Raw genomic sequence first — 27818 nt, 5'->3', positions numbered from 1 at the left:
GGGGGCAAAGTATCCGAAAACAACTAAGGTTGCTAAATATAATAATTTCATTCAACTAACGAAAAAAAACCAAAAGTACATGATCCATAAACAACAAAATGCTTCTCAAGTGGCTTAGGTACATGATCCATAAACAACAAAATGCTTCTCAAGTGGCTTAGTGGCTCTTCAATAGGGCTTAGTTCTCAAATGGCTCAATTGTAAACAAAATGCTGCTTTGACTTCCACTCCATCATCTATAAATCAAAACACAAAAGCAGTAACATTAAATCAATATTTTCCAACATTAAAAATTCTTGATCTTCTAGCATTTTGAGAAGCAAAATCATCAATAACCTCTTCAAAATCAATATTTTCCAACATATTCTTTTCAATACATAAGATTGCCAATCCATTTAACCTTTCTTGTGACATAATTGATCGCAAATAAGATTTTAGTAATTTTAATTTTGAAAAACTTCTTTCTGCAGATGCTACAGTTACTGGCAGAGTCAGTATAATTCTATAAGCAATTGAGACATTTGGAAAACAATCCACAACTTTTACAAACTCAAGAACTTCAATGGCTGTCTTTGTCTCTTTCGGTAAATACATTTGTAACACTTCCAATTCAGAAAACAAATCATCAGCATTAATATCAGATTCATTATTATGTGTCAATTGATTTTTTCAATGATAGCACTTCTAACCTTGGAGCCTAACATACCAATAAACTCATTTTGAATTTTATGACTAAGATAGTGATAATGAATCTCATCATTCTGAATACGTCTAAAATGCTCTTGCAATACCAAATCAAATTCCGCAATTAATTCAAGCAGCCCCAAAAAATTAGCATTGTTATCTTGGTAAATTTTCTCATTCTCTCCACGAAAAGCTAAATTTCTTTTAGCAAGACATTTCACAACAGAAATTATTCTTACTAAAACCAATTTCCAATGTTCCTTCTCTTTTTTAATTTGCACTTGTAGCTCTTTATCAATTGTTTCATTCTTTTTCAATCTAATTTGCATGTCAATCCAAGTTGTCATGTTATTGATATGCTCACTACTAGTTTCATGTTGTTTAAGCCTCTCACTTAAACGTTTCCAGTCATTAAGCCCTTCATTTGCCAACAAACTTTTAATTTTCACAGATTTAAATAACTTACAACAAAAACAATATACTTTGTCCACATCTTTTGAGTACACTAGCCATTTTCTATCCTGACCCTCCCCATTTGATAACTTTCTTGTAAAATAAGAATATGAAAAATGCCTAGAGAGCCCATCAACAGGAAACTTTAGATTACTTTCTCTTACAGGACCCTTTTCTATTAAAATATCCTTTGTTTTGTTATCAATGTTATCCCAAATTCTTGGATCATAGATATTCAAAGCATGATTATTTTCATTCTCAATGAGGGCATCAACCTCTTCATTTTCTATCATATCTTCTTCCTGACTAATTGGTTGTTGAGATTCATTAACTAATTCATCAGATGGATCTTCAATTGAAGAACTAGTTTTAAAAAACTTATCAAGAGCTCCTTTTTGAGTTTGAATAATTTTTTCTATTTTTCTCATTTTATTTCTTTTCTGACTTCCAGATTCATGTTTCCTAACCATTTTTGTTACTACAACTAGCAAAGCAACCAACCAAACACAACCAACAAAGCAACCAAACTCAACCAGCAAAGGAAAAAAACTGATTTTAAGCAATAAAAAAAAAAAAGCAATACAACCTGGTTTATGCTTAAGTTGTATTAAACTGCTTCATTCTTGCAGAGCTTTCACTTCAATTGATCTATATTGCACTTGCACATCTGCAATAATATAACAAATATGTATAAAGACATGTATAAAGAATTCAAATCTATATAAAAAATATGTATAAAGATAATGGAAATAATTCACATATGGGGTTATTGTTGACGAACCTCATCCTCACTCACTCATATAATCTTTTAGAGTCTGTAGTGTAGAAGAAAGAAATCTACAAATATTTCTTTGGATAGATCAATTCAAAGACAAAGATAAAAGAGGGATGAGAGAAAAACTGGAAATAATAAATTTAAGAGAGCTTTTCTTTTGGGTCAAAGACAGACAAGAAGAGAGCTTCGGAGAAGAGAAGGGAAAATATAACTTGGGAGAACAGAGCATGGGAGGAGAAGGGTAATATATTTTTTTTAATGAAAAGAAAATGGTAATATATTATATATTGACAAATAAAAAGAGAGGAGAACACGGTGGGAAAGGGACAATTTTTTTGGAAGCAGAAATGCTTTTTATGGGCAAAGACAAAGAACAGAGCGTGGGAGAGGGAATATATTAACTAAAAAGAGAGGAGAACACGGTGGGAAAGGGACAAACTTTTTGGAAGCAGAAAAGCTCTTTATGGGCAAAGAGAATATGTGTTTTTTATAAATAAAAAAAAATTTAAATTTGGGCTCCAGTAATATTAAAAAAAAATTTTGAGGCCCCAAAAATTGGAGGCCCATGGCCGTCGCCCTCGGTGCCCAGGCTCAGGGCCGGCCCTGGTTACAGAGGTGCATGGTTCCCAGCCAAAATACTTGACCCACAACCCTCAGATCCCTCAACCAAGAAGAAAATAAAGAAGGCTCTGGTGCAGTACGAGACTCTGGCCTCGGACGATGACCCAAACAAGCCACATACTGAGCTCGTTCACGCGCGCTCCATCCGCCCAGTGCCTCCTCCTACTGACAATCCAGACCAGCCCTTTGAGCCTGCCGACGTCGTAGACGCCTCTTACATTGATGTTTGGTGGGTTGGGGTTGTAATGAGGTGTGAGGATGACAAGTATACGGTGGGTTTCTTAAACCCACCTGATCTGCTTCAGTTAAAGCGCTCTGAGCTGCGCCCTCATTGGGATTTTCTCGACGGCAAATGGGTTCGACCCCGGAAGAAGGTACTAGTGGGTTCTACATTTTAATAATTATTATGCTTGTGGGTATGTTTTTTTAATACAGGATTTGAACTTGGTTTATGCTTGCAAGTTGCATGGGCTTTCTTTTGTTTATTTATGAATTTTCTTTGGATCTTGACCATTGGTTTTCATGATTTAAGAACATGCAGGTTGTTTATTGTACATTGGCCTTGCCCTTGTTGTTCTTCTTTTAGATTCTTCTTTTTTTCCTTAAAAAAATTTCTATTTTCTTGAAAAGATAATCTTTTTATGTTGTTGCACTCAAAAGATCTTTCTTTCATGTCTTCTCTTTGTTTTTTGTATCTCAAAGTAGGATCTTGTGATTTGATAGAGTTTTAAGTTTGGATTTATTGAGGTCTTTACTTGTATGTTTGCAAGTTCATGCCTTTCCAGTTCATTTGCAATATATCTGGATTCCTTGTATTTTTTAGGGATGATAGAAATTTCTATATGCTGTGCTTCTAATAGAAAGAAAACTGATATTTCTCACTGATTGTTCAAAGAGGATGGTGGGATCAGTTTTCAGCCCTGGGACAGCAGTGGAAGTGAATCTCAGCAAAGAACATATATTCGGTGCTTGGCTCCCAGCAATTTATCTTGGCGAACTAGGGAACAGCTCTTTCTTGGTTCAATATAAGAGCTCAAACAACTCTGATGTTAAAGTGATTGTACGTGGCAAACAGATTCGGCCTTGCATTGATAAATCACCTTATGGAAAGACGAAAAAGAAACAAAAAATTAATCAGAAACCTAACGATGATGCAACAATTGTAGGTTTTTCCAAGAAGTTGATGGCATCTGAAGACTGCCATTTGAATGTAAGAAGTGATATATAAAAAAGAAAAAAGAAAAAAGAAAAGAAAAGAGATGCATAATTTTTTTCTCTGGTTTTGTTTCTTCTGATACCTGATGGTCCTGATTAGAATGCATTTTATTCCATTTGCAGAAGGCTGAGCAACAGCAGGTTGGAGAACTGGACAATCAAGCAATAATTTCTCATAAACGAAAAGGTAAACCACAAAATTCCCAAGGTGATATCCCTTGGCCAAGAGTGAGATATTATTTCTGTATTGACATATTTATTGTGTCATCCACATAAAACAAATGTGTATAAATTGTTGCAGTCAAGAAGGGCAGTGAAGTTGAAAAGGCTGATGAAGAAGATGTTGAAGATGTGAATGGACTGGACAACATTGAATCTTCTGGTATAATGTCAGATTCTGAACGAAAAGGGGGATCTCATGCTGGAACATCATGTCTGCTCCCCATGGAGGTATATCTGAAGCTTGTACGTTATGCTTCTTTTATATCTCTTTATGTATCAAAACTGCAGTCTACATTAAGCTTTGGGTCAAAATTGCAAGACCAGTGTGCTTTCTATCAAACAAATGCAAGGCCAATATGGTTGAATAAGGGATGATTCTCCTGTTAGCTAACTGGATACATGCTAATTTGGTGATTAAAGTAGTCATGGTTGAAATACAAAGTGGCCTCTTTTTTTTATACAAAATAATAAATTTATATTAAAAATAGTGTTACATAAAACAAGAGAGCTTAATTTTACCTCAGAGGGTGGTGTAAAAGTGAAAGGAAGGACCAAGATGGAGCATGCCTATAGTTCTAGTTACTAGAGGATTTGTCTTTTTAAAGACAATTATTAATCATAAACTATGATTTTTTATTTTTATTTTATCTAAATTATTTCAAAAAATGTGTTTGGCTTTACTTAATCTCTGGAATAAGTATGGATTTGGAGGCATCCTATTGAGATTTATTTCCCTCTAACCCAATTTCATTGATGATGATATTTCTTATTAATTCATTCAGGAGGTTGAACAGAATGAAGATGGACTGAGCAGTGAAATAAAAGGGAAGGGAAAACTGCCTGAATTTCATGTTGAACGCTCAAAAGATCCAGCAACAGCTGTGTATAATGTGTCAAAGCTACACAATAATGGCGCTGGATCATTTGCTGCAGATTGTACGAATGATATATTTGAATTGCCTGTAGTAACCAGGTTTGATTTGACAGGTATGAGGGGCTAACGACCTGAATTAAGAACAATGGTATAGAAGACTTATAAACTCAATAAATTCTAATTTTTTTTGCATGTGAGAAGCACAATGGAAGTGGAGTTGTTGCTCAAGTTGAATTGACTAAGACTCAAGTTGTGAATGATAATGGTATGGTACGTCACAACCTCGAAAAACCTTTCGTTTATGTATAAAGAATAATAGGAACTTATGTGCAATTTAATTTGAATCCTCCTACCCTCTTCTTTCACTGGTATGCTTTTTATTGGTATTCTATAATTTTTGTGTGATGAAAAAGAAACAAGTCAATTACAACATTTGGATGGGTGTTTAGGAAAATGAATTTGGAAGGCTCGGTAAATAGAGGTGGTGAAACATAATTAAGAAACAATGATTTTGCCATTAAAAAAATAGACTTTTGGTTTTACTGAGTGTAGATTCTGCAACTGAGTTCATCGCAAAAAAAATATAGAATACCAACAAAAAAACATATTAGTGGAAGAAGAGGCTAGGAGCCATCAAATTAAATTGCACATGAGTTCCTCTTATTCTTTTTACATAAACGAAAGGTTTTTCCAGGTTGTGATGTACCATACAATTCTCATTCACAACTTGAGTCTTAGTCAATTCAACTTGAGCAACAACTACAGTTCCAAATGACATCGATAATATCTGTATTGCCGATATTTTCATCCTTGGTGTGAGGGAGCTACAATAAAATCCCTTAATATTTTTCTATTGTTAAAATTAGTCTATAAGAAAATGTACAACATATTGGTAGGTGAATAGGAAATAAAAGGGATTTTACTTATCCTTCTCACTATTTTCCCTGTTGGTAGTTTTTGTTTAATCCTATTTATTGTTATCCCGTGTAGTACAAAATTCATACCTCTCTTAAAATCACAGGTTATGAAGATGCAATGGTCGAAGCAGAAGTTGAAGTTTCTGCAATGGATATTGAGACAATAATAGAGGGCTCCAGTAAGCTATTGTGAAAGTTTTCAAAGCATTGTTTTGGTTTTGGTTCGTTTGATTAACATCAAGGTTTGTTCTAGGTAACCCTGCTGGCATTTCCAACAAACAAAATGAGGTCGGAGGAAGACAGGTGGAAACTGGTGTAACTGGTAAGACTGAGCAACAAGATAGTCCACTTTGCCGTTCTGAAATGTTCTCCAGTTGGGAAAAAAATTGAAACCATGGATGTATAAAAAGATGTTAGACTTAATAGGGATATGCTTGTCCTTTTTCTTGTTTTATACCCTTTCAAAGCACTTGCTTATCCTATTCATTTTTATATCTTGTGTTGTCTAAAATTTCATCTTTCTTAAATTCGCAGGTTCTGAAGAAATGATGAGAGAGACAGAAACTGTGGATTCTGCAATGGATTACTTGACAAAAGACGTTCAGGTGGCTGTGACTGGAATATCTGCAATGGCATCTGCCCATGATCAACCTTTATCACTGTGCATAGATGAAATGCATTCTATAAAAGCCATAGAGTGCTCAAGTAAGCTATTGTGAAAATTTTCAATGGATTCCTTTGGCTGTAGTTAGTTTGACTAATATCATGATTGTGTTCTCTAGGTAACCCTGCTGGGACTGCCAAGCAACAAAATGAGGATGGAGGAACACAAGTTGGGCAACTACATTTGCCTTTTGTGAGAAGTTCTCCATTATGGGAAAATATTGAATCCATGGATGTATTCAAAAGATTTCCGCAAATGCCACATTTTCATCCACTATTGAAGTGTAAAGAGGTCTGTCGTGAAGGATCAGCCCTTGGAAAGATGGTAAACTTTGCCTTTTTGGTGGAGAAGACTTCCAAGTTGCAAGTTGGTGATCCTAGAGAATTATTTGATAGCATTTTGGAGGCACTGGCTGACTTGGAAATGTTGGGCTTTGATGTCACAGCAGTACGGCATCGTCTGAAGGAATTGCTTGAAATGAAAGTTAAGTTGGGGCAGCTTCAGAACCGATCACAAGAAGTTGACATTCAGATCACAGCGTGTGCTCATGACAGAACCAGAAACAATGAAACAATCAGTCGGATTGATAAGGATATTAAGGACTGGCAGGAAAAACGGGTGACGTTGATGTCAATTGATGTGGCCAAAGGTTCTGAAATTAGCAAGCTGGAATCAGAAGCAAATGCTATAACTAAAGGCATTCAAAGCATCCATCGTGATTTCGAGAAATTAGCTGCTGCAGCATGGTGATTTTTATGATTCTGATGGATGACTTTTTAGATTACCGCTGTTTTTGCTAACCTTTGCAGCATCATGATGGATGATCATTCAAATTATCCTTTTGAATGTAGTAATGGAAGTTATACCAAACTATTCTGTAGTGCTTTTTTGTTATAACAGCCATTAGCCCTCGATGCTGGTAACAATTATCTGTACTATAAAACTTACCTGAAGCTACTCTGATCAGCAATCCACCTCTGTATCCTAGACCACTTAATGCTGCCAGTTGTAAGTAATTTTGATTTGCTTTTCTTCTTCCCTTCTGTACTATATACCTTGATCCACTTTACTTTCTAACTCATAAATTTAAAAGAAGTTGGGTTAATTTAAATAGATTATTATAAATAAACCCAATCATAGACATGTATTTATAAAAAAACCCACGCACTATTTAAACATAGAAACACACCCAAAATAAACAATTGTATATTTTTTGGGTGTGTTTATAAATGGGTTTTGAGTGTGTGTAATGATGGGTTTTGGGTGTGTTTATAAAGTGTTTTGGGTGTTGGGTTTTTTTATAATTTCAGCCCCCATTTTGGGTGTTTTAGTGAAACTCCCTAATTTAAATTAGTATCCTGAATTTTTCACTAAACAGCATGGTAATATAGTGTTTTCAATTTGAATTGTCATTGGACTGATTATCAAGAAGAATTAATTGATGATGAATCTAACTAGGAACCCATACGTGGTGGTTTTTTTCTTTCTTGTTTTCGAATTATTGGATTGACCCTTTGAAGTTCAACTCTTCCCCTTTCAATTCTCATGCAAGTGTTCTCTTTTATGTTCTTAAACTTAGGCTTTGGTTTGACCAACTTAAACCTAATTAACTTGACCAACTTAAACCTAATTAACTTGACCAATTCTTCCTTTCAAATCATATTTTGAATCAGCATAGAAAAAATGAAAATGGTCAAAGAATGGGGATTTCATGAGTGAAAATGAGGTCTGAAGGGAAGAATTCGTGGAATTAACTATGGACGGAACGCCCCTGAATTTCATGGCCTCTTTTTTTTTAAAGAATTAACAAACTTGATGGAAGGGTAAATTTGATATTTTTTTTGAACCGTTTTCATTTTCGACCCTAATTCAAAAATTTGGAAACAAGAAAAGAAAAAAAAAGGGCAGGTGGGTTCCTAGTTAGATTTGTCATTAATTAATTCTTCTTGATAATCAGTCTAATGACGATTCAAATTGAAAACATCTTGATAATCAGTCTAATGACAATTCAAATTGAAAACATCGTATTACCATGCTATTTAGTGAAAAATTCTAGATATTAAATTAAAATTAACCCAACTTCTTTTAAATTTACGGGTTAGAAATTAAATCTTGATGAACATTTTTCATAGGGTAATCTACTGAAATGCTCCATGAACTTGTACATAACTCTCAATTTACCACCTGACCTTTTTTTTTAGCGAATTAAGGGCTCAAATTAAAATTTATTATCAATGTTCCCCCCACCGTCAAAATTCGAACATTTCATCCATTATTCCATCCATTTGACTCATTTTGACCCTTTTTTTAGGGTTATTTTCGTCATCTTCAGCCTATTAAACCCTTACCCAATCAAACCTTCACACACTTCCCACATACATCGTGCTCCACCTCCATTTGTTCATGTTTCTGGTGATTTCCAGCTATCTATCTAGAGAGAGAGAGAGAGAGAGATGAGGACGAACTTACCCGGCAGCGTTGATGGGTCACACAGAGGGAGTTCAGAGTTCGAAGACGGCAATTCATGGATGTTGCCATCACGGGTCTGCTACTGTGGGAAGGTTGCGAAAATTCAGACTTCTTGGACCTCTTCACATCCAGGACGAAGATTTTATGTTTGTGCGCGGGTAAGTTGAATTTTGAAGTTTGGGTTTCTAATTTGTAGTTTTGAGTTTCCAAGTTTTAAAACTGTCTTTGCAGAATCGTTGTCAAATGTGGGAGTGGGGTGACCCTGTTATGTGCAATAGATCTAAGCAAATAATTCCAGGACTGCTGAGGAGAATTAACAAGTTAGAAGCAGAAAAAAAGAAAGGGAATTCAAAGCTGAAAAACCCATGGTTTTGGGTGTCGTTGTGCATGTTTGGGGTTATTATATGCTTGATTTTGAATGAAGATAAAGGCACTAATGAGCAGCTGTAAAAAGGGATGGGTAGTTGGCATTTTGTAAGGGTTTGAAAGGGATGGGTGGTTGCCATTTTGTAAGGGTTAGAAAGGGATGGGTAATTGGCATTTTGAAACGGTTAGAAAGGGATGGGTAATTGACATTTTGTAATAGTTAGAAAGGGATAGGTGATTGGCTTGTTGTAAAGGTCAGAAAGGGTGTGTAATTGGCTTCATTTCGAGTGTTGTGACCAATGTAATCAATGTATGAGTTGTTTTGTTGAATGAAAATGCAAGCTCTCATTTTGACAATTGAAATAGTAACTGGCACACCAAAGATATGAACTGCACTGCAAATACCAAAATATACAACATTTGAATTCACATGTCATTACATTAATAGAACTTGAAAATACACAGACACATCCCCTAAACAGTCTTGTCCAAAATCCCTTAAACATACACATACACATACACATCCACAACATATAGCTTTGCCATCAAAGCTTGTCCAAATTCAGTTTCAAAAATACATCTTCATCACTAACCATTACAAGTTAGCTTGTACAAAATCAGTTCAAAATATACCAGCAAATAGATTGCAAACCAAAATAAACATCACAATTCTTCAACCATTCACTTCAAATATGTCACTAAACTCTCCATGGCCTTATTCGTTTTGCTGGAGATTTTAACCTAGGCTTTTTTGGAGAAGTTACCATTGGTTGAGGTTGTGAACTTGAAACTTGATGAGCTTGTAAACTTTGGGCAGGTTGTGAAGGAGCTTGTGAACTTTGGGTAGGTTGTGAAGGAGGTTGGGAACTTGAACCTTGGCCAGGTTGCCAACCAGCAAATAGATTGGTCTTCCTTATGACATGGGGGGCATGGGCTCCTCTTTTCACCTATTTCAAGCATACGACCCTTAAGCCTTCAAAACACACCACAATAATGCAAGTATTGATTCAAAACATCAAGGTTTAATCCAAGTACTTACATTAAACTTTGGTCTGGCCTGAGTTTGTTGTTGTTCACTCACAACACCTCTGCCTCTCACAACACCTCTTCCCCTGACACCAACTGTTGCGCTTGCAGTTGTTGTTCCACTTGCATTAGCACTAGCAGTATCAACACCTCCAGTTGCAGCTCCTCTTGCCCTTGCACCTCTTGCCCTCACAGCTCCTCTTCCCCTCCTGTTGACACTTGCTCTAGCACCTCTAGGTTGCCCCTTTATTGCCAATAACAAAAAATGACATGTGAACATAGCAAAAACACTCCAATTCACATGTTAACATAGCCATTTCCAGCAAATGAAATGTGGAAACAAAAAAATTAAAAACAAATCTAACCTGTTCATTTTGGGAACAAGTTGCAAAATTGTGACCTTCTTGTCCACAGTTGCGGCATGTCATTACAATGCCATACCTCTTAAGTTTTGTTGCCCCTCTTGGTATTTCATCAGGTTCTTTATTTCTCCTAAGTTTGGGCCTTCCTGGTTGGATGTGATAAAGAGGTGGCTTGATAGGTACATGCCCTGTTTTTCTCCAATATGATTGACTAGGCATTGGAGATATATAGCCCTCATAAGCCCTATCATATGCCGGCCTTTTGTAAAGTGCATGCACAAAATCCAGAGGTCTGTGCTCACTCTTTGCTACTGCAGCCAAGGCATGTGGACATGGGATTCCACTTAAGTCCCATTTTCTGCAGGTGCATGTATGCCTTTCTAAATCCACAACAAACATAGCTCCCAACATACTATTTACTTGATACTTCCCCCCACCAGCATACGAAGCTATGCAGTGGCCACTTTCAATTGAATTCTTTTCCACAATAGCAAATATTCTTGGACCAACCTCATGGGGCCACACTGTCTCTCTAAGTCTAGCCATTCTAAGCATCAAGTAGGTTCTAATTCTCTCCAAAAGAGTAACAATGGGCTTATCCCTTGCTTCTAGGATTGCAGCATTAAAACACTCACACAAGTTGTTTAGAAGTATATCACACTTTGGGACTGTACTAAAGTGTGATCTACTCCAATAAGCAGCTGGTCTCTCCTCAAGCCACTTATAAGCTGCCTCAGATTGACCCAACATCTGCTCCATTTCAGCTTCAAATAGAGGTATTGTTGTTGCCCTAGCTGCTGCCCACAACCTCTGCTTCAAAGCATTACCAGTATGGCCTGCAAGCTTGAAATTATTGTGCAAGTGCCTCACACAATGCCTGTGCTCAGCAGTGGGCATCAAAGCATGAAGGGCATTCCCTAAACCCTTTTGCTTATCAGTAATGAAAACCCAGCCATGGCCATTTTGAATACCTACATCTTGAAAGAATATGTCAAAAAACCAACTCCAAGTCTCTGTGTTTTCAACTTCAACAACAGCAAAAGCAATTGGATACATCCCATTATTTCCATCAACCCCAACTGCACTTAGAATCTGCCCTGGGTGACAACCCTTAACATGGCACCCATCAAAACCCACCACTGGTCTACATCCTTCCACAAATCCCTTTTTAAGTGCTCCAAAACATATATAAATCCTCTTAAAAGTAGGATTATCACCCTGCAATTCAGTTTTCACAATGACAGTACTTCCGGGGTTATTGCTCTTTAACTCCTCACAATAATCCCACAACTTTCCATATTGTTCTTCAATACTACCTTGAATTCTAGCTTTTGCAAAACTCTTGGATTTATAAACTTGAGCCTCAGTTACATCTATGGCATAATGTTTCCTTATTATCTTCATGAAATCTGTCACTTTCATCTTGGGATTATCTCTTAACTCCTCATCAAACCTCTTAGACAGCCATGATGAAGTGGCATACTTGGTTCTTTGCCTCCTTCCACATGTATGCCTTGGAATATATGTCTTAATCCTTGTAGTTGGACCTTTCCCCACATGAGAAGCATATAGCATCCATGGACATGGAACCTTTTGTTTATTATCTCTTTCACATTTTAGCCTCACCCTATATGAATCATTCCTCACCCACTTCAATGGCCTTGCACATGAAACTGCATAATACCTTATTGCTTCCCTACACTGCTCCATGTTGGTAAATTCCATTCCCAAATGAAATGTTGGCTTCAGCAAATCAGATTCTCTCCTAAACTGCTTAAACCTAGGAGCTTTTCTTCTGCGGCTACGGTTTTTCACACCTTCATCCTCATCATCTTCTTCATCAAGACTTACAAGTTCGTCGGTATTGTAGTCTTCACTGTCAACCTCACTAGGTTCTTCATTGTATTCTTCATTTTCTTCATCAACTACATGTTTATCAAACAAGTTGTCATCCTCTTCCAAGACTGTCTTGAACCCTTCTTCATCTGACTGCTCAAACTCAGAGTCAATCAACTCAATGTCTGTCTCACTATCATCATCTTCAGCCTCTTCCCCACTATCATCATCTTCAGCCTCATCATCTTCAAATTCATCTGCCTCATTATCTCCTTCATTATCTGCCTCATCATCACCATCATCATCTAAATCAACATCCACTTCTACAAACTGGTTCCCCAAATCACCAACATCAGTTTCAGTTTCAACTTCTACTTCCAACCCCAACTGTGGAGCAGATGCAGATGCAGATGCCTGGCTCTCTGACAAATGTGGTTGATGCTTATATGACAGATATAAAGGTTGAACTCTAGAGGTAGGTGTATGCTCCACAAACTCAACTACATGGGCATCTACTTCAATTGGAACAAATCCCCTTCTTTTGTTCCAGTAGTGGTACTGAATTTTTTTATGGTCGTATCCTAAACATATAGCAACATCATACAGGTCAAGCATTGACAGGTGGTCAGCATTACAGTTGTCTGCCCATGTTACCTTATCCCGAACATCCTTCCCCTTTGAAATATAACCTCCATGGTGAATTTCTAGGGAGAACAAATTTGGATCACCTATAAAATAAAATAAAAATTATATATAAAAGCACTACTTTATCACACCAACTTATCCTTATTGCTCAACTACCATTCTAAACTTGAAATTGACTCAGATCCACCGACTATTATGCAGACAAAACAACACAAATGCTTTGGGACCACATGTATTTCATATTCAAAAAGGCATATCACCCAACACCACAAAATGTCAAAAGCACCGACAGACCAAGGACCAAAGGACCGAAGGACCACACAAGCTTAAACAATTTCAACTTGGGAAAAGCGTTTACTTACTGTATTTGGGAGGAGGCCCTCTGTTCCGCACCTGCAGAGGCAACACATCCAGAGTCATGTTGCGTTAAATCAACGGACCCAAAAGAAGCTTTATGAAAAAGCTTTCAGATTCCCTCAATTTCGTCCCTCTCCAACCTTCGATTTTGCCCCCTTTCGCGCCCTCAGTTCAGTCCCTTTCGAACCCTACCAAAGTGAAAGCGATGTGCAAAGTGTGTGAGAGAGGTTGGTAATTGAATCCGCGCTGAATGACGAAAATAACCCTAACAAAAGAGTCAACGTGAGTCAAATGGACGGAATAATGGATGAAATGTTCGAATTTTGACGGTGGGGGGAACATTGATAATAAATTTTAATTTGAGCCCTTAATTCGCTAAAAAAAAAGGTCAGGTGGTCAATTGAGAGTTATGTACAAGTTCAGGGGGCAATTCAGCAGATTACCCTTTTTCATAAAATGGATAATATTAAGTTTTTGAGTTAATAAAGATGTTTGGTTCAAAGGGGCAAAGTGGATCAAGGTATATAGTACGGAAGGAAAGAGGAAAAGCAAATCAAAATTATTTACAGCTGGCAGCATTAAGTCTGGGATATAGAGGTGGATTACTGATCAAAGTAGCTTCAGGTAAGTTTTATAGTAGTACATATAATTGTTACCAGCATTCTAGGGCTAATGACTGTTATAACAAAAAAGTACTACATAACAGTTTGGTATCACTTTCATTACTACATTCAAAAGGGTAATATGAAGGGTCATCCATCATGATGCTGCAAAGGTTAGCAAAAATAGTGGTAATCTGAAGAGTCATAATCATCATGCTGCAGCAGCTAATTTTGAGTCATCCATAAGAATCACCATGCTGCAGCAGCTAATTTCTCAAAATCACGATGGATGCTATGAATGCCTTCAGTTATAGCATTTGCTTTTGATTGCAGCTTGCTAATTTTAGAACCTTTGGCCACATCAATTGACATCAGCTTCACCTGTTTTTCCTGCAAGTCCTTAATCTCCGTATCAATCTGACTGATTGTTTCATTGTTAACAAGTTCTGTCATGAGCACATGCTAGATGGGGAACATAAACATTTAAAATAATTTCCCCAAGGAAAAAATATTTATTTTAAAGCTACCCATGCCACGTTAGCGAAATTAACGATTTTCATCCAAAAATTAACGGAATGGGGCAACCTTGGTAACAGAATGGAAGTTTAGAGGGGATATTGAGTCATTTAAATCGTCAGGGGGCAAACTGAGACAATTTGGAAACCACAGGGAGTATTTCAACAAATTGCTGAAATGAATTAGGACTTTGATTTTAAGAAATTCACTTGTATCGTGGAATTTAGCATGTAAATTTTGCCAAATCAGCTTTCAAATCCTATATTTGCCACCCTTTGTTTATTAAGTATTAAAAACTTCATTACATAAATTTAAATATTTTTTTATCCCCCACATACAAAATTATGGCTCTGCCACTATCGATAGGTGCAACTTATGTTCTACAAGATGAAACTTTTGCACTATGCCAAGCTCTCCATCGGCAAATTTCTCTTCTTAAAATTGAGGATGATTTTTCAATTGATGATACAAATGAAGATAGACTAAAGGGGGTTCATTTGTATCAGCAATTGAGAATCATCCTCAATTTCAAAAAGAGAGATTTGCCAATGGAGAGCTTGGCATAGTGCAATATTTTAGCTTGTAGAATGTTGTTAATATTATGTTAACTCGCAATTGTACGGGGCAATTAGTAGTATAGCAAGACAAGTACGAGGTCGTACCCACGAAGACTGAGAAGTTAAAACTAGTTATGTACTTAGATTACCAAATTCAAGAAAGTAGGAGGTTATGTCTAAAACAGAATTTAAAACAAGAGTGGTTGTGATTGTTGAACAAAAGAAGCAAAATGAAATTGCAAACAAAAACAAGTAAACAAATGTAACAAAGAGTGGTTTTAAGAGTTGGAAAACAGATTTTGAGACTAGGGCATTCGAATCACCATAACAATTCAATTCTGGGTTATAAAGATTCAAGTAACAAGTCTAATTCAGATTCAAAGATTGATTCTAGCTAAAGTATGATTAGGCCATGGTGTTTGGTCCTAACCTTGTGTTCCTAATTCCCTAATTTGATCATTTGTTGTCTAACCTAAAATTAAGCATTAGGAACCCATTAAGCATAGAAGAACATTTTAAACAACCAAGTATGTATCTAATCCCTGTTGTCGAATGTCCATACATACTCTTCCTATTCATAGTTCAATTCGAATTAAAGCATGGTGTATACTCTTAATTCAAACCAAGATAGTTAACAAACAAGTTCTAATGGTGATCAATCATTCAAACAAGCATGTTAACTTATAAGCATAATGAATAAGAACATGAATCATGAATCAAACTTGAAACTCCAAACTTATAAACCCAGAATATTCATGTTAGGTTACATCGAAGCCCTAGTTATGGATTTAGCTACTCATAATGGAAAAGAGACTTGAACAGAAATGAGAAAACATAATGAATCCAATAAGAATAGAAAAACCCTTTTTCTGAAGTTCTTGTGGTGTCCAAGGCTTCTCCAAGTGCTTCTCCACTTCTAATGCTTCTCCAAGAGCTTCCCCACTTCTAGAAAGATGTATGAAGGATATGGAGGTTATTTGGGATGAGTTTGAGTGAGTGGTGATGGCTAAGGAAGATGAAATTCGTAGGGAAATGGAAGAGAAGTTTGCTGGAGTTGTTTTGGTGATTGTTGGAGTGTTTGGGATTGTGAGAGTGTTTGAGGATGGTTGGAGTGAATTGTGGGGTTGTGAATCCCAGGATTTGTTGTGTCTTGAATGTGGAATGGATGTGGTATTTATAGGGAGAGGGGAGTGATAAATCTGAATTCAATATGGCTAATGCATACAACACTTGCATTATAAAAGATGAATTGGTTGATGCACTTCACTAATGCATACAACACTTGCATTATAAAATCTGAATTGGTTGATGCACTTCACCAATAAATCCCACCAGCAGCCCTAGCTCATCTTCATGTCACCATGGCCAAGCTTCCAACCAGCTCATCCTCATGTCAGCATGACCAGCAACTTCTTGGGCTTACGAATTGGGCTAGGCTGAATCAAATGATGACTTTAAGATGTCTATTGTGAAGTTCAGAATGTGTTTGATCCAACCACACAAGTATTGGCCCAATCCAAGCTCGGATGAAGAAGTTAAGGCCAAAACAAATTGCTAACTCGTTTTGCTCGCTGACAAAATCCATCCTGAGTATGGTTCTGTGTTTGCTAGGTAACGGACTCCAGATTTATCCAATGGGGCTGAATTTTGGATATGTTATAGGACACACCCATTGGAACAACTTTCATGAAGAATGCTGCCTCATCCGAGCTGTGTAGGTTGCTGAAACAAAGCTTGCAATATGACCTACGGAACTGGACTGGCAGGGGCCTGTAGCCACAATGAGTTTGTCTTTAAGCTCTTCTTCCGTTCATCCAAATCAGGCCTAAACATGCTTGAATTGCATGAATTATGCTCTCTTTCTCTTTTGGCCTACAAAACACACAAAGGGAGGCAAATAACTCAAAATTATAGGAAACTAAGCAAAAGAAGTAAGTAAATTTGGGCATGTATATGTATGAAATTATGAGCTTAACATAGAACATAAGTTGCACCTATCAATAGTGGAGAACATAGACTAAAATGGGTGATGGGGAACTTCAATCTAACCTTGGCTTAAAAGAAACCACCACAAGGGGCTTTTTATTCAAAACGTCCCAGTTGACTTATTCATTAACCTAAAAGGAAAAGAGGAGGGGGAGGAGGGGCAACGATGCTTTTTTCTCATTAAAGAAAATCTTTTCCTTTTTTAGCTGTTTTTCTTTTGGAATAATGTTACTCTTATTATATTTGTATACCACATTCCAATACCAACTTATGTGGCAGATGAAGTGGACATCCATATCAATTAAAATTAGTTTAACATTTTCTTTTATGATTTATTGACACTTTTTAATTGATGTGATTGTCCACTATATCTGCCACATAAGGCAGTATGAGAATATGGTAAGAATAGCATTACCACATTTGGTGAAGAATTTTGAGTTTGAATTAATGTGATGCTATGTATTGATAGATGGATGTAGTTGGTATGTGAAATTAAATTCCTGTTTTTAACTTAATTAGGTTGAGTTCTCAAAGAGGGAATTCATATATTTGTGCAGTATGAATATTAGAGTGTATTGTATACAATAATTAGTGTGATGTATATTACAGGACTTATGAGGAAACTATATATATACAGCTGAAATTGAGTGAATGGTGATATACAAAATCTGCTAATTAAATCAAATCCTTGATTTGGTAACAATAAAAAATCAATACCCCTACTTACTGAGACATCAAAATTCTGGTGGTTGGTTGGTAATAATAATACAACATCAAAAGACCAAGTAGTAGTAGAAGAAGAAGAAGAAGAGAGGAGGTCTAGCATGACGAACAGGGATCATGACAAGAGCAGCAATGGAGGAGACGAGAAAACTGAAAAAGTTGCATTTATAAAGTTATTTTCGTTTGCAGATAAGACTGATATTATGTTGATGCTCGTCGGCACGATTGGTGCAATGGGGAACGGTTCATGTATGCCGATTATGACGATACTGGTCGGGGAGATGAGTGATTCTTTTGGAACTAATCAAAACAAAACACACGTAGGACTTAGTGTTGTTTCCAAGGTAAACTTATGTTTCACAAGTCTACATACAAGTTACAACCTGAGTTTTAACCTTCGTCACTGGAAAAACGTCTAGTTTTAATTACATTATCAACTTCTTTTTAATTTATGAGGTGAAATATTTAAGTTCCAGAAAATCCTGTTGGCTTCTGGAGCCCAGTTGTTTTTTTATACATATATTTTGTTTCAAGGTATTCATATCATAATTATAACAAGATCTCTTCCTCTATTGATTCGTTGAACATTTTGATGATCACTTACTTATCTTGGAAAATTGTAGGTCTCTCTAAAATTTGTGTATTTGGCTATCTGGGCAGCTGTGGCTGCAACTCTTCGTAAGTACATATCATAAGTTTTTGTTTTTGACAATGCAATGCATCATGCATGGAGAAATTCTTTTTTCTATATATTGATTGAGCATTTGAACTGATTGATAAACCTCTTTTTTTTTTTTTTTTTGTTCGATAGAGGTCGGTTGCTGGATGGTAACAGGGGAAAGACAAGCTGCAAGGATAAGGGCTTTGTATTTGAAAACAATATTGAGGCAAGATGTTGCTTTCTTTGATATGGAAACAAACAGTGGAGAGGTCATTGGGAGAATGGCCAGCGACACTGTTCTCATACAAAATGCCATGGGTGAGAAGGTACGTGTACTAGTACAAAAAATCACCTGGAAATGGAATGGAAGAATAGAAACCTTGAAATGCGTTCTTCTTCTTATTATAATGTAACAACAACTTGTTGGTGCAGGTTGGGAAATTTGTCCAGCTATTTTCAACATTCATTGCAGGGTTTATAATAGCATTCATCAAAGTGCGGCTTCTTACCCTTGTCATGTTATCCTGTGTTCCTGTGCTTGTGGCAGCTGGTGCATCTATATCCTTCATTGTAACCAAGATGGGATCCCGTGGACAAAGTGCTTACGCAAAAGCAGCAAACGTTCTTGATCAGACGATAGGCTCCATTAGAACAGTATGTAGTCACATAACGTACATTTATTCGCCTTAGAGCTAGCTATTGGAATAATTAATTTCTTTTTATTTATTTATGTGTGACCAACCAAGAATATATATGATAATGTTTTTCATTTGGTTGTTTCCTATATTATATATCCAGGTTGCATCCTTTACTGGAGAGAAGAAAGCTATTACAAGTTACAATAAAAATCTTGTGGATGCTTACAAATCAGGTGTTCATGAAGGTTCGGCTGCTGGAATAGGTTATGGTTTGGTTATGCTAGTTCTGTTCTTCTCTTATGCCTTGGCTGTATGGTTTGGTTCAAGAATGATAAGGGAAAAAGGATATTCCGGGGGTGATGTGCTGAATGTGATTCTTGCTGTTTTGACTGCATCCATGTAAGCTACACTCTTAACTTTCAAATTTCTTCCCTTTATTTTCTAATTTGTTTTTTTCCTTAATAATTTGATAATTTTCGTTCTTGTGGAAATATTTGGGATATGAGTTAGGTCTCTGGGGCAGGCATCAACGTGCTTAAGTGCATTCGCCGCTGGTCAAGTTGCAGCATTTAAGATGTTTGAGACTATCAGTAGGAGGCCAGAGATTGACGCCTATGACAAAAAAGGAAAGACATTGAATGACATTCGTGGAGATATAGAGTTGAGAGACGTATTTTTCAGTTATCCAGCCAGACCAGATGAACAAATATTCAACGGGTTCTCACTTTATATCCCTAGTGGCACCACCGCAGCTTTGGTTGGAGAAAGTGGAAGTGGGAAGTCAACAGTCATCAGTCTGATAGAGCGGTTTTATGATCCAAGAGCTGGTGAAGTTTTGATAGATGGTATAAACCTGAAAGAATTTCAGCTCAAATGGATTCGGAGTAAAATTGGTCTTGTCAGCCAGGAACCTGTGCTGTTTGCATCCAACATTAAGGAAAATATTGCCTATGGAAAAGATGGTGCTACTCTTGAAGAGATAAAAGCAGCAGCTCAACTTGCAAATGCTGCTAAATTTATTGATAAACTGCCCCAGGTTCTAATTTATTTGCTCTAGCTAGCTCATTTTGATTGAACTATATATATATACACGCATGATCATCATAAGAATATAATATAGGCTTACTTCACTTTGGAATTGCGCATATATTTCGTGTTCAGGGGTTTGACACCATGGTGGGTGAGCATGGAACTCAGCTGTCTGGTGGGCAGAAGCAGAGAATTGCTATAGCAAGAGCAGTTTTGAAAGATCCACGAATTTTACTTCTGGATGAAGCTACAAGTGCACTTGATGCAGAATCTGAAAGGATAGTTCAAGAAGCATTGGATAGGATTATGGTCAACCGAACTAGTGTTATTGTTGCTCATCGTTTGAGCACGGTGAGGAACGCAGATACAATTGCTATCATTCATAAAGGAAAGATGGTTGAAAGAGGTATTCTATCTAGTAAGGCCATTCATAGCACATTCTTTTTATTCTCCCACCCATTGTTTGGAGATTGCAGCAAATTAAATTCTGCTGTTTTATGCACATTATGTCATAATTATTTCTGCACAATTAACTTAGAGGATGATGTAAATAGAGCCAAACAGATTAATAACTAACCTACAACTAAGAATTAATTTACTGCAAAAGAAAATCATTTTGTCATTTTGTTTAAGATTGTATACAAAATCAAACTGCATGCCTAATATGCATTTCCTGCTTCTTTCCCATCTATACATCTTTTCTGTGGATAGACTAGTTGGGGATTGGCACTTAGAGTGCAGACGTACGGCTTATAAATAATGTGAAAGGCGACAGGAAGTCCACTGCTGCTGCAGTTAATTATTATGTTGATCTGGTATATTTTTATCTACTAGGGTGAAGAGAAACATCAGTATATATTCACAATGGAAAGATATACACAAAGGCTGTTAGCTCTAATCAGTACTTTCTGTGTATATCAATAAACATCAGTATATATTCACAATGGAAAGATATACACAAAGGCTGTTAGCTCTGATCAGTACTTTCTGTATATATCAATTAACAGTAACTTTTTGTCAACCGATCAGGCTCGCACTCAGACTTACTCAAGGATCCTGAAGGAGCATACTCTCACCTTATACGCTTGCAAGAAGTAAACAAGGGATCAGAACAAACAGCAGAAGCTCAAAACAAATCTGAAATTACTACGAAATGTTTTAGACAGTTGAGTCAAAGGATGGTGTTAGTAAGATCCTTAAGTCGGAATTCCTCCGTTGGTAGCATGCGTGAGAACAATACATTGCAGGCAGACCCAGAAGCCCCTGTGCTGCCATTAGAGCAACCTCCAAAGATCTCACTGCGCCGTCTTGCTGTCCTCAATAAGCCTGAGATTCCAGTGCTTCTTATTGGAACTGTAGCTGCAATCATCAGTGGTGTTATGATTCCAATTTTTGGTTTGCTTTTGTCCAAGGTAGTAAAGACTTTCTATGAACCACCTCTTCAACAAAAGAAAGATTCAGAGTTTTGGGCAATTATGTTTATGACCCTTGGTGTGGCATCGTTATTGGTGATCCCAGCAAGAGAATACTTCTTTTCTGTGGCTGGTAGTAAGTTAATTGAACGTATCAGATTGATTTGTTTTGAGAGAGTGGTTCACATGGAGGTTGGGTGGTTTGATGAGGCTGAGAACTCAAGTGGTGCAATTGGTGCCAGGCTCTCAGCAGATGCCGCTCTAGTGCGGGCCCTAGTAGGAGACACACTAGCTCAGATGGTTGGTAGCATTGCCACTGCAGCTGCAGGTTTGTTCATTGGTTTTACTGCATGTTGGCAGCTGGCATTCATTTTACTCGCATTGATTCCTCTGATCGGAATTAACGGATATGTTCAAGCAAAGTTCATGAAAGGATTCAGTGCAGATGCAAAGGTATGATCTAGAGCTCCCTAAAAGTAAAAGCTTTCTCATTTAAATGCAGTTAGAGTTTGTCCACATTAACAATTTCAAGTGGCAATTCTGGATTATTAGAACATTTCACAATTTGTAAATTCAAATCCCTTCTTTCTTCTAACGATCAAGATGTATAATTAAATGGTTGCAGATGATGTATGAGGAAGCAAGCCAAGTTGCAAATGATGCAGTTGGGAGCATAAGAACAGTTGCTTCTTTCTGTGCTGAAGAAAAGGTAATGGACCTATACAGAAGGAAATGTGAAGGCCCTACGGAGGCAGCGAAAAGACAAGGCTTGATCAGCGGAATAGGATTTGGAATATCTTTCTTCTCTCTGTTTTGTGTCTATGCAACCTGTTTCTATGCGGGAGCTAAACTTGTTGAGGCTGGAAAAACAACATTTCCACACGTTTTCCAAGTAATTATTCCCTCCATTAATCGAATAGTTTTTAAAAACAAGACCAAAGCATATGCAGATGGTTTTAAGACGTGTATTTGGCCTGCAGGTTTTCTATGCTTTAACCATGGCAGCCATGGGAATTTCTCAGTCGAGCTCCTTTGCTGTTGATTCTAGTAAAGCCAAGAATGCTGCTGCTTCCATATTTGCAATGATAGACAGGAAGTCAAAGATAGACTCTAGTGACGAGTCTGGTGTGAAATTGGACAGCGTAAAGGGAGAGATTGAGCTTCACCATGTAATCTTTAAATATCCATCTAGGCCAGACATACAGATTTTCCGAGACTTAAGTTTGACTATTCACTGTGGCAATGTAAGCATTTCATCATTGATTTGGATTTCAATTCTGTTTTTTTTAAAAATAAATAAATAAATAAATTTATTATCTTATAATATTTTAGTTTGATAACATGATGATGAAGTTTAGGTCTTCATATAGTGGTTCTTTTGTGAATCTCTTTTGCAGACAGTTGCCTTGGTTGGAGAAAGTGGGAGCGGAAAATCCTCAGTAATAGCATTGTTGCAAAGATTTTATGATCCGGATTCAGGTCATATCACACTTGATGGAATTGAACTTGGAAAATTCCAATTGAAATGGTTAAGGCAACAGATGGGGCTTGTGAGCCAAGAACCTGCTTTATTTAACAACACCATCCGCGCCAACATTGCATATGGAAAAGAAGGAGATGCAACTGAGGCTGAAATTATAGCTGCATCAGAGTTGGCCAATGCCTACAGGTTCATTAGTAGCTTAGGACAGGTTAGAACATTAATGCATATAATAATTTTTTTGGGGTAATTCTGTACAAGTCAACTAATCTTAGTTGCAACATTAATCCAAATGCATTATGCAGGGGTTTGACACCGTAGTAGGAGAACGAGGAGTGCAATTGTCCGGGGGACAGAAGCAACGCATAGCCATTGCGCGTGCTATAATCCAGAGCCCCAAGATATTACTGTTAGATGAAGCTACAAGTGCACTCGATGCTGAATCTGAGAGAGTGGTTCAAGATGCATTAGATGGAGTGATGGTAAACCGGACCACAGTGGTGGTTGCCCATAGACTATCCACAATCAAGAATGCTGATGTGATCGCAGTGGTAAAAAATGGGGTTATCGTAGAGAGAGGCAAGCATGATACTTTGATGAATATCTCGGATGGATCTTATGCATCCTTAGTAGCTCTTCACATGAGTGCTTCAACTGCATGAGATTGTTGTACATCTTTCTTTTTCTTTGTAATGGTTTGGTTAAAATCTGCCACCTTTTCTTTTATCACCAAAGACTAAAGAGAACTGCATGAGTCTTCAACAGGTTATTACTTGTTTTTTTGTTGTTGCAGATCAAACATCTTCTTCAGCTGCTTCCCTTGTTCATCAATTCGCAACTTTAAATTTCGCTGAATCTGTTGGTGCAGGTAAATAAGTGAAATTGAAATATTAGAATGTAACCAGAGGTACTTGGCGTTGTGTTTTCTATTAGTCCTCCAAGTTCAGAGATCTCTTTTTATTGGCACAAAGACAAGCCCTGAGAATTCCTATAACTGATTTGGCTAATGTTATGAGTTGCAAACCAGTTTACAGTTATTAAGCCCAACAAGGACTCTAATGCAGAGTAAAATACAATGCGGAAACAAGAAATTCAATGGATCTAGCATATATAAAATCATATAATCTTGAGACACCACTGAGATAGTGAGATGGATCTCATCTATGCACCTGTAATTGTTCACGAAAGACGCCTCTCGACATCCAGTTGCAGTTGCAGCGCCTCTTTGATTTGCGTATAAAGAATGCCAGCAGCCCTTATTTGATTACACATCTTCTTTATCTGTCAATTGGAGTAAAACAGCAAAGGTGAGAATTCTGCCTTTCTACTTTATATTAAAAGCGTTACATAACCTTTTGACTCTACATCATCAGCGTCAGCAGGCTGAGTTGAATTTGTGAGGATTCAAATAATTGTTTGGAATCTTGCAACGAACCCATCAACTTCTCCAGAGTATATGTTTATTGCTCCTGATGGTAAGCAGGCGTAGTCCCCATCGTGGATGTCTTCCCATAATATTGTAACATCCAAAGAAGAAGATTTAGAGTTTAAACACCAATTAAATATAATTAGCTATCATCTGAAGAGGAAACTAATAAAAATTTCTAATTATTATAACATGGTTACTACTACAAATAAGACAAACTGTACTATACATATCATATAAATAGAAGCATAATCCATGCATTTATTTTCAAAATTAAATTGAAGCTTAGTTCGATCATTCGAACATGTTTTACTCAAAACCATTAATCATTTTGAGTTATTTATATTTCTCTTTTTTTCTCCAAGAGACCTTTGGAATTGATGCAATTTGTGTTTTGGGTATAGTTGTTTCAATTATGTGCAATATCTAGCCAATGTGTCACGTCCCAAATTCACTAAAAGAACAATTAAGTCAAATTCATTACGTTGCTCAATTTGAAGGACCAAAATGATGAGTTTCGTATAATTGAGGGATTATCCGTGGTAAAACATTTTATAGAAGGTGTAGGTCTATCATCTTTTGTTGTTTAGGACAATAAGTTTGCCGTTATAATCAATTTGGTTACATTGGAGAGGATAGAATCTTAGCCTACTATAATTATTCTAACCAATATATGCTCTTATATAGGGATCCGGGTTCTCTACTTGGTTTTTCTCTGTCATAATCTGCTTGACTTCTCTTCTCCACACGCCACCTCATTTAAATTTGATCAAGGCTAAAAATTTAACACTTTGAAAAAAATTAACTTTTCGACCAAAAAAAAAGAAAAATTAACACTTTGATCAAGGTTATTTCTCAAATTGGAAAAATCATAACATGCTCCACCTGAAGCCTTAGTTAAATTTCAAATTTGGTGTGTTGGATTTCAAGATAGAGGAAATTTTTTGTGAAACATCGTCCTATCCATCTTTGCATTTGTTTTTATTTATTTAATGATATTATTATTCGACATCTTTATTTAGTTTTGTGAAATATAAATTATACAATAATTATTAATAATAGCAAAAATATATGCCAATTAGCATCACGTGTTTGTGAGCACAGATTTGAATTTTGTCCTTACTCTTTTGTTCTTTTCTTTCTTGGCTACCCTGTAAATTCTGTGATATTCTTTCTTAAACTTTTAGCCTAAAACATGGCCACATCGGTGAGACTGCAATTGCTTACGTTGTTTCTACCTACTGAAAAGGGTTACTGAAGAACAGTTAAAAGTTGAAGGAACTTTTCCTATGAACAGGGAGGGAAATCTTACTTTTGGGTTCTATGATCTGATGTATCTAAACTATTGTTTGTCCTGTTGGATTTTTGAACTTCATTATGTGATAATAGTTACTGTTTTCACACAAAATTTTCCATTTATCTACACTAACACTTGTCATTTTGCAAATTTGTACCAACAAAGTTAAAATCCCTACTGAGGACAAGGAAAAACAGAAGCCGCACCTCTACAATAGAGCCAGCAAGAGATAGATCCCCTTCCAACAGATATCAAAACAATGAATCCCCTTCCAAACTCTTTTGAACAATTAGAGCTCAAAACTACTGCTATTTTGATGTTTTCATTACTACTTGGTTTATTAAAATATGGTCAATATTTTAACACGACAATTATAAGTCTAGTTTTTGTAACTTAAACTTGCTAAATAAAACATTATGCCATTATTTAGATGCTTTAAAACCCGCAGCAAAGCGCGGGCACCTTTGCTAGTCCTAACTAAGGACTTGCCAACAGTCTCTACCAAGGTACTTGTAAAAGGTGGTGCACAACTATACAGTCTTGCCATGATTGAAGAAGCTGGGAGGCGACATAGCTGTTACCTGCCATAAGCAAAGATGGATTTGCTATGTTTTACTGCCACAGCAAGACCAACAGCAGCTTATCGTTGCTCAACTTTAGACAACCTCAAACTCTCCCTAGTTTGAAACAAGGATTGCCCTCTAGCTAATAAATACCTGGTAGGAAGTAATGTTGAAATATAAGTGTTAGCTGAAATATTTGTTAAGTCAGCTCAGATTGTATTTTCTGTATGGTTAAATGTGAGCCATTGGATTATAGTCCAATGGACAGCTAAGGTGTAATCGTAGGAAAAATGTAAGATTGTGCCATGTGTCTCTATCTCATAGGATAGATGAATGGATGGTTAGATTGAGCTGATGTAAGTAGGAATATTCTTATTCCTAACGGTTTAATAACAAGCACATGGTGTGCGTGTGTTTGGTAGAAGAGTGAGATAACAGACTCATTCTTGCTGCGATTGTTCTCTCTAATTTCTCTGTGTTCTTTCCCCTTTCTTTAATTTCTGAGCTCCTTCATCAATAATCCAAAACCTAATCAGATCATAGTCTGAAAACTTCAACATGGTATCAGAGCCAGGTTCGATTGTCTTCTACTGGGCGTTCTTGAATCTGTGAGTTACGTGAGCTGAAGTTCTTGACGTTGAGCTTGGAATCTTGCGATTTGTGTCTAATATGGCTGGATCAAGCGGTGGTGAGCTACGAGCACCGATCTTCAATGGCGAGAACTATGAGTTCTGGAGTATAAGGATGAAAACTATTTTCAGATCTCATGGATTGTGGGATCTGGTTGAAAAAGGTGTACAGAACTCAGTTTTGAAGGGAGCCGATGAATCTGATAAAAAGAAGAAGGACAAGGAGGAATCAAGTGAGGCAGAGAAGATATCTCTCACGGAGGTATTGATGAAAGATGCTAAAGCTCTTGGGCTGATCCAGGGAGCAGTCTCTGGGGAAATTTTTCCGAGGATCGCTCATGAAGAAACATCAAAGGGAGTCTGGAATCTCTTGATGAGTGAATTTCATGGAGACAAACAGGTGAGAAGTGTAAAATTACAAAGCTTACGTAGGGATTTTGAATATACTAAAATGAGAGATGATGAATCTTTATCTGCCTATCTTGCAAAACTGTTTGATCTTATAAATCAAATGAGAAGTTATGGAGAAAATTTACCTAAGGAAAAAGTAGTGCAGAAATTGTTGATTAGCTTACCTGCTATGTATGATCCTATATGTTCTGTGATTGAGCATTCAAGGGACATAGACAAAATTGAGGTTCAAGAGGTTGTTGCCTCCTTGAAAGGATTTGCACAGAGGTTGGAGAGACACACTGAGCCTAAAACTGAGAAAGCATTTGCTAGTCTCAGTGTGAATTCCAAAACAGATAAATTCACTGGAAAGCAAGGTGCTAAAGATCAAAAGGATTGGAAAACAAATGACAAGAAATGGGA

General features: G+C 36.8%; 3 protein-coding genes and 1 long non-coding RNA gene across 4 annotated transcripts; 2 read left to right on the top strand and 2 right to left on the bottom strand.

Annotated features, from left to right (window-relative positions):
• Nucleotides 1–29: 29 nt before the first annotated feature.
• Nucleotides 30–2300, bottom strand: LOC148295655 (uncharacterized). Its single transcript, XR_015834317.1, has 3 exons — nucleotides 1919–2300; nucleotides 1724–1804; nucleotides 30–236 (listed from the first exon to the last, which is right to left on the bottom strand). It is a non-coding gene; the product is annotated as an uncharacterized LOC148295655 (long non-coding RNA).
• Nucleotides 2301–2375: 75 nt separating this feature from the next.
• On the top strand, nucleotides 2376–7460 carry LOC110769064 (DUF724 domain-containing protein 7-like). Its single transcript, XM_088250555.1, has 10 exons — nucleotides 2376–2379; nucleotides 2474–2907; nucleotides 3429–3743; nucleotides 3872–3935; nucleotides 4050–4213; nucleotides 4753–4957; nucleotides 5866–5940; nucleotides 6015–6083; nucleotides 6296–6466; nucleotides 6544–7460. The coding sequence occupies exons 1-10, from the start codon at nucleotides 2376–2378 to the stop codon at nucleotides 7173–7175; spliced, it is 2133 nt and encodes a 710-aa protein (XP_088106681.1). The 3' UTR covers nucleotides 7176–7460.
• A 2250-nt stretch (nucleotides 7461–9710) lies between these two features.
• On the bottom strand, nucleotides 9711–13063 carry LOC148295654 (uncharacterized). Its single transcript, XM_088251043.1, has 3 exons — nucleotides 10652–13063; nucleotides 10300–10530; nucleotides 9711–10207 (listed from the first exon to the last, which is right to left on the bottom strand). Exons 1-3 carry the CDS (start codon nucleotides 12371–12373, stop codon nucleotides 9959–9961), a joined length of 2202 nt encoding a protein of 733 aa, XP_088107169.1. The 5' UTR covers nucleotides 12374–13063; the 3' UTR covers nucleotides 9711–9958.
• A 4908-nt stretch (nucleotides 13064–17971) lies between these two features.
• Nucleotides 17972–23847, top strand: LOC110769075 (ABC transporter B family member 11-like). Its single transcript, XM_021972976.2, has 12 exons — nucleotides 17972–18214; nucleotides 18494–18548; nucleotides 18682–18857; nucleotides 18964–19185; nucleotides 19330–19568; nucleotides 19680–20205; nucleotides 20331–20604; nucleotides 21228–22063; nucleotides 22236–22502; nucleotides 22591–22854; nucleotides 23008–23301; nucleotides 23396–23847. The coding sequence occupies exons 1-12, from the start codon at nucleotides 17972–17974 to the stop codon at nucleotides 23750–23752; spliced, it is 3753 nt and encodes a 1250-aa protein (XP_021828668.2). The 3' UTR covers nucleotides 23753–23847.
• Nucleotides 23848–27818: the final 3971 nt, after the last annotated feature.

Source organism: Prunus avium, chromosome 3 (assembly GCF_965620075.1).
Source record: "Prunus avium chromosome 3, drPruAviu1.hap1.1, whole genome shotgun sequence".
NCBI classification, from domain to species: domain Eukaryota; kingdom Viridiplantae; phylum Streptophyta; class Magnoliopsida; order Rosales; family Rosaceae; genus Prunus; species Prunus avium.
This window is presented reverse-complemented; position numbering and strand designations above follow the sequence as displayed.

What these genes read in the sequence shown, in the direction of transcription:
- LOC110769064 (XM_088250555.1), top strand. An exon ending in GACAATAATAGAGGGCTCCA is followed by an intron (nt 5,941 to 6,014) that starts GTAAGCTATTGT and finishes GGTTTGTTCTAG; the next exon opens with GTAACCCTGCTGGCATTTCC. An exon ending in GGTGGAAACTGGTGTAACTG is followed by an intron (nt 6,084 to 6,295) that starts GTAAGACTGAGC and finishes TTAAATTCGCAG; the next exon opens with GTTCTGAAGAAATGATGAGA.
- LOC148295654 (XM_088251043.1), bottom strand. Translation starts at nt 12,373, where the DNA reads ATGGAATTTACCAACATGGAGCAGTGTAGGGAAGCAATAAGGTATTAT. An exon ending in CTTGTTCCCAAAATGAACAG is followed by an intron (nt 10,531 to 10,651) that starts GTTAGATTTGTT and finishes TTGGCAATAAAG; the next exon opens with GGGCAACCTAGAGGTGCTAG. An exon ending in AGGCCAGACCAAAGTTTAAT is followed by an intron (nt 10,208 to 10,299) that starts GTAAGTACTTGG and finishes TGCTTGAAATAG; the next exon opens with GTGAAAAGAGGAGCCCATGC.
- LOC110769075 (XM_021972976.2), top strand. Translation starts at nt 17,972, where the DNA reads ATGACGAACAGGGATCATGACAAGAGCAGCAATGGAGGAGACGAGAAA. An exon ending in GACTTAGTGTTGTTTCCAAG is followed by an intron (nt 18,215 to 18,493) that starts GTAAACTTATGT and finishes GGAAAATTGTAG; the next exon opens with GTCTCTCTAAAATTTGTGTA. An exon ending in TGACTATTCACTGTGGCAAT is followed by an intron (nt 22,855 to 23,007) that starts GTAAGCATTTCA and finishes TCTCTTTTGCAG; the next exon opens with ACAGTTGCCTTGGTTGGAGA.